The 13198-nt window shown below is 48.3% G+C and overlaps 1 protein-coding gene across 2 annotated transcripts in view; it reads right to left on the bottom strand.

The window, feature by feature from the left end:
• Window positions 1-13198, bottom strand: part of LOC144178534 (nephrin-like) — a 188794-nt gene that overhangs the window by 82509 nt on the left and 93087 nt on the right. For both annotated transcript variants that reach the window (XM_077706464.1, XM_077706465.1), the window contains exon 2: window positions 12209-12381. In XM_077706464.1, coding sequence (XP_077562590.1) covers window positions 12209-12381 — 173 coding nt within the window. The remainder of the gene's footprint in view (window positions 1-12208; window positions 12382-13198) is intronic.

Here is a 13198-nt window from a genome sequence, read left to right as displayed (position 1 = left end):
GCGTTACGGCACCACGCCAAGCTTAATATTAGACTTTCGTTCGAGCTCGTAACCACATATTGGTTGCGTCCAATTTTAACGGCAAAGTCGCTTGGGCGGCGCCAACTATTGAAGCGTTTATGGTAACTGATGCTATCACGAATTACATAGGAATCTTCAACAGCTATTCAGCATACTTTAATTAAACTTTTGCCCACCATGTGAGCCAGCTAGATCAATGAAGTTACAAATACAAAAACTTAATCGTTGCTTGAATGCGTCAGTACTTTACGCAAAAAGATGATTTGGGAACAGCATTTGAAGGGTTAAACGACCACGGCAAATTTCAGCACTGATTGACTCTATCTCCGTCGAGATCACAGGTATAGCACAGAATTATTATGGCATTAATTCATCTTTAACATTACGTGACAAAACGCTTTGGGAACGGAGTTTCAAGGGATGAAAGACCACGGCAAACTTCAGCAGGGATTGACTCAATCTCCGTCAAGATCGCTGGTATTGCGCAATTAAATCGTCGCATCAATGTGACTTTATCATTACGTAAGAAAATGCTTTAAGAGCAGACTTTAAAAGATGAACGACTACAGAGAAAGCAGTGATTGGCTAAATCTCCTTCGGGCTTAGCGCTGCTTCTTAGATGTGATTCAATCGTAAAATTCGCGCGCATTGAGGTAACCGCTAATGTCCAGAGCCATATTGAGATTCGCGATAAAAGTACTGCACACAACCGTAACGAACTGTCAAGGGCGCAAGCTAAGAGGCTTTGATGCGGAGATGTAATTCAATGTGGGTGTTAGAAAGTATAAACACGGCGTAAATCGAGAACCCTCCTTTTTGCATATTTCGTTTGTTTGTTTGTGGAGCAACTCTTTTGGGGCGGCTTTCGTGCGCACGACATGGAGATGCGCGCGTAGCGGCGTCAAAAGGTCCGCTGTGAGCGCTACCATCATCGATCTCGAGCCCGGACGCCTGCGTGCGGCGCAGCGGCGCTTTCAGCGATCGGCCCCCGCCTAAAACTCCGGGCGGCTGCAGAAAGGGGCCGAGCAAATAACAGCGCACGTATGCGTGCGTTGCGCCCGCGGAGGGAGCGTGCGCGCAACAACACCGACCTCGCAAATGACCCGGTCTTGAATAATTGACCGAGGACGCACGCTTCAAATGCGTCAGGGCGTCATCGCTCGATCGCCGGGGTCTATGTCTCGTGGGCGGGTAGACGTTGTGGAAACGCAATCGTAAAGGCCCCCGTTTTCCCCCACTCGCCCTCTCTCCGCCTCTGCGGAAAGCATTTGGCATCGGCCGTTAGGTTGTGCTCTTCCGACTGTTTCCGAACCGCCGCGCAGTGGCGGCGGCCGATGGAGGCTCATCCCGGGCGCGGAACTCCTTGACTCGCAGTCATTACCTCCGGCGATTTGCGCTCGCTTCCTCGATCGCGAGTTCCTTTTCTTACTTTGGAAAGGCAACTTATCCTACCATTGGTTGGTTTTCTTTTGTCCCTTTCGAACGTCGTCTCTTCGTCCGACGAACACGAGCAAAAACCGCCGCGTTAACGTCCCTAATCGTAGCAAAGTTACTGTGGAACTTTTAATCGGGTTTTCAGGGAGAGCACGGCACCGAAATCTCCATTCTCTTAACGAATGCATTTTTCAGCGTTACCCGTAACAACGACCGGGAACTGATTTTACAGGAACGAATTCATAAGGAAGGCTAAAAGTTGTTTATGCGTGAGACTTAAGAAAATGAAGAAGAACGAGTTTTTTTCCTCAATCCTGTTTCCATTTGCGTGCCGGAAGGGGCGCCAGTGTTTCGCGAGATTTGAAATCCGTGTAGGCGGACTCTTTGAAAAAGCACTGAGTGTTCGTACGGAACTGGCGCTATCCGGTCAGGCTTAGTGGCCCAGGCTTTCGCGAGAAACTGCAGGCACGCCCGCTTCGAGTCCCGTTGGGTCGCCACAATCTTCTCCGCGGGCGGTTCCCTAAATTCCTTCATAACTGCAAGCCGTTTCTTTGCGGGACGTACACGTCACGACTAGTACGAGCCTTTCTCTATCCCGACGTATTCCAAACATAACGTAACGCCTGCGCTGTCTCTTACGCACCTCCGTCTGCTCGGATTTCCGTCTTCCATCCATTTCTCTCTCTCTCTCTCTCTCCTTCTCTCCGTTTCTCAAGGAATAAACTTCGGCAGAGGACGGAGCCTTGGAAGTTTATTTTTCCTCTCGTCTTCACTTTTCAGAGCGCTTCTTAAGGCGAACTCAGGGATGAAAAACTGGCTGTCTCACCGGAAAGCAAACGAGTGCGCGCGCGCAGAGTGCTCTTCCCTTTATCCCTGTCTCCATAACTTTTAAAAAGGAGAGCAAAACAGAAACGGGAGAGTTACCGGGATTTTCCTCGGCAGTCAAGGCTTGAAAGGCTGCAGCGTCTCTGAAGGCACTGAGTGGGCCGCGCGCTCCCTCCCGGAGCACTGAGCGGGCAATTCACTCCCACGACTTTGCACGCACGTCTCCGCGCGCTTGTCAGCTACGCTTTGTTTACCCGGCTCAGCGTGGGAAGGAGCTAATGAGTACGCCGGGCTGTCCGCACGCTACAAACTTCTGATGAAGCTCCGTGTGATGAGCGCCGCTGCAACCGTTAAAAACCCCGCGCACCCTGTACCTCTCTCGGTAGCAAACTTCAGTTCAGTGGACCCGGAAAAGGGCCTGTCAGTATCGTCGGGCTCGTAATTACGGAATCTCTGCGCCAGAACGCACTATTTACCGAACCGCACCCAGTTATGCCTCGTTTTGCGCACGCTGATTAGTTCTGACTCGGAAAGTTGCGTTACGGAGAGCGGTAAACTGAGAGTGGCTCCCTCAAACAGACCCCGCAACACTTCTTTCAACTTTTCTTGAGATCTTAAATGATGGCAGAAGGTAGTCATTCAACACACCCAGTGCTTATATTAGGGGGTTGCAAAGTAGCTCAGCCAAATATTACTGCTCTATGCCCATCAGATAACTCGGAAACTCGCTCAAGAGATCTCTCTTTCTTTCCCGGTCTTGACGTTCTTCGACGGCTCGAATTACGTCACTAAGGCCATGTAGCGGCTGTTGGCCGGTTTTCCTTCAGTTGCAGCAATGAACGCTTTTCGATAGCAACTTAAAAATAAAAGCTACAGAAAGAAAGCAGGAATGGAAGGCAATCTCGCAAATCTCGCAGTGCTCCTCCGTGCTGGTTGTAACTAAAGCTTTCACAGTGCTTCCAGACGCGAAGGAAAGAGGGAAAGCGCTTATTGAAAGTGTTGCAGGGCCCCCTAAAACTAAGCAGCACGAGACTAAAAATAGGGTGTTGGTGTGAACATAATTTCGATTTATTAGGCAGTATCCGAAGAATCAAGTATTTTTAGAATGAATGCACTCGCATGACATTTTGCTGTGAGTATGAATATTAAGGCAAGAGTAATCGAACGTCAACTTCAGTACGCGGAGACACACAGTTTTTTTTTTAATTTTAATCGTCATCAGCCTACTCAGGTCCAATGCAGGACGAGGCCTCTCCCATTGACCTCCAACCGCTTCTGTCCTGCGCTGCTCGAGCCCACAGTTTACACCCATTTTTTTCTATTTCATCCCTACATCGGATTAATGGTATTCACCTTCTTCTAGACCCATCTTTTGGTGTCCACTCTGTTACCCTAATTTTGTTTTTAAAGACAATGGTCTTCCTTGGGCTACTTCATCATCTTCATCATCAATAGCCTATTTGGATCCACTGCAGCACGAAGACCTCCGCCATTGACTTAAACGCAGAAATTTTGGTCTGTCGGTCTGTCTGTGACTCTATTCAGCCTCCCGGTCAAAGTTAAACAGGAGTTGCGCAACAGTCTTGTATACCCAGAGCCAAATCTAAACGTGTAAGTCCGGTGTCAATGTTCATACTTGTCAACACTGTTGAACAAGAACAAGACATTACGCAAATATAAGACAGAAAGACAATACATAAGTTATATTTCCAGTGTTCCTTTATTTAAAATTTCATGGATGCTTGGTTTTTGCGATTGCAAATGAAATACTACATCAACAGCAGAAAACTGTCTTCTGCTGTTGCCAGCGCTACAAAAGCTCCTGGCGGCATTTAAGAAATAAAACGGCCCACGCAATGAAAGGTTTCACAAAATAGGATCCACGTTCCGCTTGGCACGCTCGTGGAGTAGGGCAACGGGGTTTCATAAATGTTGTAGTAGGGTGATTCAATTCGCGCGCGTCTCCGCCTTTCGGCAGCTCTGGCATCGGGGCACCCGACTTGGAGCAGTGGAACGCGGTAAATTTAATTTGACTTGAGCATACCTCTAGCGTGTTATCTTGGGAGTAAAATTACGGGAGAGGAACAGCATGAGAGCTGAGCGGGAAACAGAAGGGAGGCATTTACTTGGCAGGGGCGCCAGTCGACTATCGTCTTTCGTCGACATTTGCAACGAGAGGAGCAGATACGCGGCCTTTTTTTTCTCTCGGGATAACAGTATTTCGGGACGCCACCAACCCTGACGATACCATGCATGCTCATTCACGAGTCGACTTAGTTCTAGCTATTGCGTGAGCTTGAGTCGGAGTGATCTTAAACCCATTGTGGTATCATTATGTTGTTGTTAATTAACGGGCGGACCGAGTCTTCCATAGTGTACGGGCAGTTGCTGTATCCAATCAGCACATCTTAAACACTATGCGCAAGAACTCACCAAGAGTCACATGAGCTTGAGCCCTTCAAAAAACTGAAGGACCAGACGAAAAATATCCTTCGTTGTAATCCAATGGCCGTTAGGGAATATGTCGTCTAAAGAAGCACGCGGGGTGTCTCTCCTTCTAAGTTCCTTCAACAAAACTAACCGCTCCGTTGCATGCTCTGAGCAGCCAAGAAAAAAAAAAATGACCCACGGCTCCTGCTACACGTGTGAGCCAGATCTATATATATATAGCACGGCGTTGTGCTTCTGAGCCTAAAGACGAGGGTTCGATCCCAGCCGCGGTGGCTGCTTTTCAGACAGAAGTGAAAAGCGATAACTCCCGTGTGCCGAGATTTCCGCGCGCGTTTAAGATCTACAGCGGGTTCAAAATTAATCCGGAGCCCTCTACTACGGTGCCCCTCATAGCCTAGATGTTGCTTGGTCGCGTAGAACTCCCAGCAGTTGAGTTAGAAGGTTACGCTGTATGCCTGTTCGGCAAGTGCTTACGCCGGCAGGGGTGCAGCTTCGGAAGATTGCCGCCAGATAACCTGCGGCAGCATTCGCTTCATATACTTGACCTTATATGGTTTTTCTAAGGATCGGCGCTTCCACGCGTTAAATTTGTGTCGACGGTGCGTTGCGGTCGCCTCAAACGGATGGGACGGTAGGGCAGGAAGGTCAGGGCTGGAATATATGGGGCCGGCGCGTTCGGTGAGCCGTCGCGTGTTCCTGTTAAACCTTCCCGAGAGCTGTGGTGGGGTGGGGAAGGAGCAGTGCTGGTGGTGGCCGCGTGCTTAATCGCGCGCGCTTTGCAGGCGCTGGGCGCTGTTGTCGGTGCCGCCTCGCTGGAGCCGTTAGTGGCCCGCGGAGGAGGCGCGCCTCTTGGGGCTTCACGCCATTTGGCGCTCGCGCCTGCTTGAGAGCCTCGCTGAGTCAAATGAGCGTTCGGTAATTATGCGTTTGCAATGCATTTTAAGCTAGCCCTGTCCGTACGTATAGGAAGTTTCCTGTTTTACTGTTCGCTTTCTAATTAAACGGCTGTTTGTGCTCGACTGTCAAAACAAATGTCGGTGCTGTATTGCGTGCGTATGTGCGCGTGTGTTTGTTTTCGGATTTCGGAATGAAGTTAACATCGCTTCATTTTATTACGGGAACAATAGACTGTTCCTGTCGGTAAAATTTTTCGCTGTTGATCTGTACCCAGAAGAGGGGAATGAAATAGGGCGTGGCTGTGGTGGCGCTGCTTTCAGTCTGTGACAGACTTTGCTAGGGCGACGCCAAGTCGAAGCGCGGCTGGCCACTTGCCTCAAGATCGCGAGGGAGAGAAACAAAATGACTACGCATTCTGAAATATTTACCAATGAACCTTCAATTAATTAATTTTCCAAATGAGTGACACCCTTGATAAGTTTATTTTGCTATAGTTTCCACCTGGCATGTTCTCACCAAATCCGCTTTCAGCTAACAAAATGATGGTTGAAATGCAAATATTTCTCCGCGGGAAATTAAGTAAGTGGGCGTTTGCGTTTTATTTGTTTGAACTTGATTTATCTGGAAGTTCGAGTAGCTTGGAGATCAGTAGAAGCTTACAATTTACACGTCACACACACCATCGACGACTTTATGGCACATTTTGGCTTTGGTAAGCCATGTAGTGAAAGTGTCATACCGTGTACCACAGTATGGTGGTGTGGTACACTGTAAGAGGATCGGTCATTTTAAAGCGACGCAGGTGGTTTGCGAACGTTATATCAGCGCCGGAACGATTCCGCGTCGTGGTGCCCGGTAGCGTTCGACACTTGGGCGAGGGTTTATCAAGCAGGAAACTCTCAATCCTTTTTCGCGCCGGTTTCGAAACGCCGACGTTGAGGTCACCAGAGACGAGGATCCGCGTATCTTTTGTTGGTTTCACCAGTCAAAGTAGAAAATCCAAACTGCTTCAACCGTGCCTGAATGGCGCTCAGCTTGAAACGACGTCGGATACAAATCGCCAGGTACCCAAGTTCAATTCTGACCACAAGAAGCGTTTTTCCCTGTTTCATCATCATCATCATCATCATCATCGTCGTCGTCGTCGTCGTCGTCGTCGTCGTCGTCGTCATCGTCGTCGTCATCGTCATAACGTACCCACGCATTGTATGAAGTTGGCTATCGTGCAGTGTGTTTTGGTTACGACTTCGCCATTACTGACCTTAAAAAACTTCGCTTCAAAACAAGACAAGCGAAAGAGCTAACGTTTCATTCAAGAAGTGACTAAAAATTCATTCAGTACTGGCCTGCAAAATCTTTAATAGACAGAGCTCTTCTACGACAGTACAGCCGGCAATCCGAGCTGTAATTAAAAACGTATTTGCAAATTAATTTGCAGAAAAAATGTATTTGCAATTGGCAAACGAGCGAATGAAAACCCTGGGAAGGGCTCTTTACGTCCTTTACAAACAAAATTAAATCCTCCTAGGAGAGCTCAGCAGGACTTACATGGTATAAGGTGACTGTCGTAGTGTTTTAATTTGGATGTACTTATAGATGCCAGCTCGACGTGCGAAGTATTAGATTCCGTGGGTAACCACCTAATCAGTTAAGGTAGGAAACCTTTGTAACGGAACTAACAGATGTTCGCAGCATTTGTTCGGCGTCTAACGTTGAATCAAAAACTAACAAAAAATGTTCACCTCACTGGCGCGAGAGAAATTACCTATCGTTTTCGACATTATCTATAGCTCGCACTTCGAGCTCCTTTAGTTATCTCCAAGTGAGTTCATAGATGACGAAAAAAAAAACTTCTTAGCAGTGCGGCCGGCACATTCAGAGCGGGAAGCGATGCCAGCAAGCCTTTATATTTAAGTCGTAACAAATGCACCCGTGACATGCCCGACATTGAAGCAGTGCGGTGCACCGCATAGCAAGTAATCGATGCGTTATTTCTGTCGGGCACCCTTCGACAGCTCTGTGCTGGCCTTTTCTGCCACGAAGACGCCCCAGAATAAAATAAAATAGTTGGGATACCGCCTGTAATATGCAGCCACTTCACATGTGTGCGAGGGTAGAACAACCTTAATTTGTAATTGCTAAGAAGAAAAACGAAAAAGAGACATTATTTTCCCTTTTTACAAGGACACTACAACTTGTGAAATAAGGTTAACACTGGGAACGAAGATGGGCCAGTTAGCGGTTACTTGAGAATTCGGGCGCACGGGCTCCATAAGGTACTTCACAGGGCTACTGTCGGCTTTTTCTTTCCTTGACCGCCCGTAAGCACCATTACACTTAGTAAACAAGTACGCACCATACTGCCCACATTCACAGTTCGTTGAAGTAACAAATCCGGAAAAGATGTGAAGATGTGGCCGCGGAATGCCGACAAAAAACAGCCTCTGAAAACAGCCTCTGAGAAAAACCTCTGCGCTACGTCTGCCCATCCAGTGTGCGGGCATTGCGTCACAGTACCACTGCCAGTTCTGTCTTGACTGTAAGAAGCGCTGAACACACGCACGCACGCAAGTAAACAAAAATGAATGAAAAATGCAAAATTATGAGCCATTCTACTCTGCGAATATAGATGACCAGCGAAGTTCGAGTCTAGAAAAAACTCAGCACCCCCCCCCCCCCCCTCCCCTTTACGCCGACAGGGGAACAGAGCAATTTGAAATGGAGGAAGGCCACTTGTCTTGACGACGGGACCACCACCCAGAGGAGCCGCAGGAAACTAAACACGCAAGCGCTTGCGATACCGACAAAGGGAGGGCGGTACGAATGTACACAAGGCCGACGTGGATCTCCCGGCGAAATCCTTCGGGAAATCCTTATTTTTTATTTTGGACTTAACTTATCTTGAAAATGGAGCCTATTGATAACAAATCCACTCTACATGTATATACAAGCGATGAAAACCATGAGCTCGAAGTCCAAATCATCTTTTGAACGGCGCGCGACCTTGGTGGGGAACGCGTGCTAATAGCACACACACACCAGGACTCTTGTACTCCAACGCCTCGCGCTTCAAAGGCACGTACAGCCTCGAGAGTTTTTGCTCTCGGACATCAAAAATAGACGGAACCCTAGCCACACAAGCGGGACTTAAAATGTTTTCATATTTATCCCAGATGAAGTGGGGCAGCACCGGCCGAGATAACAAATGTTGTGGCACGCCAAATATAGGCGCACCTAGGTTCGGCGCGCAGCCTGACTGTTTAAACAGGGCTTGGCTGAAAAGACAAACACGGAGAAATGCACAGAAGAGTCAGCATTGCGTGCATTCACTCGGCCGAAGTTACACGGCGCGCGTTTTAGCGCATACAGCGATGCCATCTCGCAAACGACACGTTACACGCGATGCTGGTTGCAGCCACAAAAGAAACGCGAATGGAAGCAAATATACCTAAAAGAACTACCGAGCCCACGCAAGCTTGCCGAGTGCCCTTTCTTCTGCCGCCGCTCACCTTCTGGCTTGAATCTTTCCTTTAGTTCTGACACAACCCACCTCAAGTTCTTCGCATTCATTAGGTTCTTGCGTTTGCTTGTAGATAGCGGTAGTAATCAAGGCATGAGAAAGCACTGTGCAATAAATCTGCAGCCAAAATGTAGGTTGGTGCCGTTTGAGTTCTTAGACCCCGTCAGACTGAGCGGAACAATGGAGCCCATATGAGTCATGAACTGAGCGCTTAGATTTCTAACGCAGCGTGCATTATATGCCCATGTGAATTGTGCGGTTGTATGAGTTCTGAAATCCTATGAGTCTAGAGTCCATATCAACCTTGGCTCATATAAGTTTGACTACGCATGATTTCTGAGCTGGCGAATTTTGAGCGGATATGAGTTAGAAGTTTCCACAAGGAAATTTTGTATCGGAAAGCGGGCGGAGGGTTTGGATAACATCGAGAAACAATTACTCAGAATGCGGCGGGTTTCCATCACCCGCTTTCTTTTGTTGCCAGTCGGCCTTAGTCACGTGATTGCATTGTCTGCCCCCGTTGGCAGAAATGGGCAGAAACTGCTGTATAGCCCGGCAAATTTCAAACAAAAAGCTGATATGAACACCTGGTATAAAATATAAATAAACTTTGTAGTGAAATATAGCTTAATGAAACAAAAGCACGATAAAGTAAAGTGGTTGGATTTGCTTGCCCCCCGTAGCCACGTGTGCAGCAGTGGAGCGACAGAACGCAGTGAAAAGTGCGCCGCGCCCTAGTCGCGCCTACTAGAGCGCGCGGCCCTGGGGCGGTCACGCCACCCAAATAATCAGCAGATAGCATGAATCGCATTTTTAAAGCTCTCTAACTCCGCCTCGAAACACTATCATCACGTTACGTGGGCGTCGCTAGAGCTCGTGTCTCCCGAGTTCCGCTTAATCTCGGGCCTTCTGGAATAGCACCCCAGAGGTTACCGCTAGCAACCAACTCCACTCAGCAGCCATAATGCACGCGACGCCGCGGCTCCTGCCGAGCCCACCATTAGTGTCACCAGCCGTGAGCACAAGCCTCCGTTTTTTTTTTCTGACCTCTGTAATGAAGTTGAATAACGGCCGAACCAGTACGCCTGAGTGAGCTCATTCAACCGGTGGGACAACACGTTGAAAATCCAGGACACTGTTTTGTACCAGCGCGATGTAATGAAGGGTTTTCTTAAAGGTGGGATTATATCCGTGATTAGGCCAGCTTAACCCACTAACTAATTTACATATCTTCAGCATGACCTCCACTCGCTCATGTTTGGCCAAAAAAGAAAATACTTTCCACATCTGTACAGTGCTGGGAGAAGAATTACGTTTCGTGTGTTCAAGATGCCCTCGCAAGCACTTTGACGTCGAGCGGGGGAAAACCATCTCTGATACAGACGGAGCACCAAACATACAGAATAGAATCGCTTTTTTTGCTTTAATATTCGAGCGATCGAATATCATACGACCACTGCCGTTGTGCAAACATCTTTTTTGTAATTCCTGCCTTATTTGCATTCTTTCAGCCTCCAACGAGATAACTGGCCCCGCAGCTCCTTTGGCGCGGTCTTCTTTGATCCATTCAATCATACGCGAGGAGCTACAACACCACCGTGAGGGACCCTGCATTCAGAGCCCCCGCGTCTACGCACATCGGCTGCGTGACTTGATTAAAGGGTAGCTGGCGTCAATAACCTTCCGCAGCCCTGCAATTCTGCTCCTCTTGACGTGCAATCCTGACAATAAAGCGCTGCGAGACCATCTTTGCCCATGGAGCGGATCGTACCTCCGACACTTCGGAGCCACTTGACCGCTTTTTTCTGTGCCTTCAAACTCACAAATATATAAGGCACAGCCCTGCAAAAAAAAAAAAAATAACACACACGCAGAAGTCGCACCCGTAAAGTACCGACAACCGAAGCACAAAGCAGGAAGAACTCTCGACCGTCCAACGGACCAATCAACTTCTGTCAAAGACTGAAAGAAAAATTTCCACCAATAAACTGTGGTTCACGAACTCTCCCTCGTAATTCCAGATCATACACCTTCAAATTTAACATCCAAAAATTTCAGGAGCGCTCGACGTTTTCTATTTGCTCTAGAATTGAAGTTTCAGTCGCTCATATTCGTAGTTTTACCGGCACTAGCCGCGAGAAAGGTGCCTGCACAACTGAAGGCCAGGACCGGAGTCTCCCTCGCAGCCAACCAGATCGAACCAAAAGTAGCCAGCCACGTTGATCACGGTTACTGGAAAGCAGGTCGATGCAAAGTACGACGAATGACCGCTGCTCGGATGTCTCCGATCAACATCTTTTACTTGACATGGGCCTGGGGTGTTCTCGTTGTTTTTTTGTTTTTATTTTAACGCTGCGAAGAAAACCCGGGTTGGGGAGCGAAGCTGGCGCACAAATCACGCATTTTTTTTTCTTTTTTCATGACAATTCTAGATTGTGTCAGTCTCAGGACGGGTTAAACAAATCCCACGAGTTCAGAATTTATGAGAGGTGCTCTTTGAGCATGTCTAAGAACCCGCCGCGGTAGCTCAGTGCCTGAGGCACTGCGCTGCTGAGCACATGGACGCGGGTTCAATTCCCGGCGAAAAGCATGCTTTTCGCCTCTGATGGAGGCGAAAAGCAAGAACGCCCCCGTGTCTCAGATTTCGGCCCACGTTAAAGATTCCCAGGTGGTCAAAATTAATCTGGAGCCCTCCACTACGGCGCGCCTCATCGCCTGCGTTGCGTCGGGGCGTTAAACCCTACAACAAATCCAGCATGTCTAAGAGGTGAAGAGGCGAGGACGACGAAATGTAACGCCTTAATAATCATTTTTTCTCCGCTAAGCGTCTTTTATTATATACTCTTAAGAAGATGGCGCAAGAGAGGCATTTACGATGTATTTACTATTTGTTAGAGTCTACGAGGGAGGAGTCAGAGAGGATTGCGGTGATTAGCGGGACGCCATTTCTTCCTCATCTCCGACGGCAACTCTTTTTCAACCCTAGACTGTGTTAAGTCGTTTTTTCTCTCTCCGTTTGATACACACAGTGTTAACAAAGCCAGTTCATGCTGCGCTTACCTTTGCATTGGCGAGCCCGCCACCCCGTCGAGCATCGGCGCTGAGAATGGGAGTGGCGGAGCCCTCGCGGAACCAAAGAACCAGGATGGGCTCGTCGTCGGGAGCTAAGCCGGGGAACTGTGAGCTACCGCAGGGTAGAGACACCTCGCCTCCTGCCAGCCCCAGCACTTCATCTGCGGCGGAAGAGGGGAGGAACGAGGCTGACATCAATAGATCCCTTAGGTTTGAACACATAACCTTCGTTACGAAGATTGTTCAAAAGTGCAAAAATAAGCCTTCAAGTGTCACCGATAGCGTCTTATACAACCTCATTCTGAAATAACATCATTTCACGCACTCACTGTAGATGTTCAGTAAGTCGCTGCAAGTCTCCTCATATTCGTGGTGTCGCATATTCACGAACTTTTAACAAAACTCGAAGAAGGCCAGGCTGCAATCTTTTCTGCAGTAAAGTCGAATAATGCACGACTAACCACAACTGAAGAAACAATGAATGACCTAATAGGTCCCATCACAAAAACTGAGGAAACGTGCTCTTCAATTCCGGAAATTCGTACGAGCGTAGATGTTCTGACTAAATCAGCAATCGTTATAGCAAATCAACTCTTCCACGTAGACAGCGAAAAACTAGTCACCGACCCACCGCGGTGGCTCAGTGGCTAAGGCGTTGCGCTGCTGAGCACGAGGTCGCGGGTTCGATTCCTGGCCGCGGCGGTCGCTTTTCTGGCGGAGGTGAAAAGCAAAAACGCCCGTGTGTACGAGATTTCGGCGCACGTAAAGGATCCCCAGGTGTTCAAAATTAATCCGGAGCCCTCCACTAGGGCGCGCCTCATTGCCCGCGTCGCGTCGGCGCGTTAAACCCTACAATCAATCAATCAATCAATCAATCAATCAATCAATCAAAACTAGTCACCGAGATCTGTAAAAACCATCGACAAACGCCATTGAAAAAGCACACTGAATTTGAAAAATTCAGCCGGGGAAACAGCG

Source organism: Haemaphysalis longicornis, unplaced genomic scaffold (genome assembly GCF_048455015.1).
Source record: "Haemaphysalis longicornis isolate Haplotype H1 unplaced genomic scaffold, Haemaphysalis longicornis Haplotype H1 scaffold_4, whole genome shotgun sequence".
Taxonomy (NCBI): Eukaryota; Metazoa; Arthropoda; class Arachnida; order Ixodida; family Ixodidae; genus Haemaphysalis; species Haemaphysalis longicornis.
This window is presented reverse-complemented; position numbering and strand designations above follow the sequence as displayed.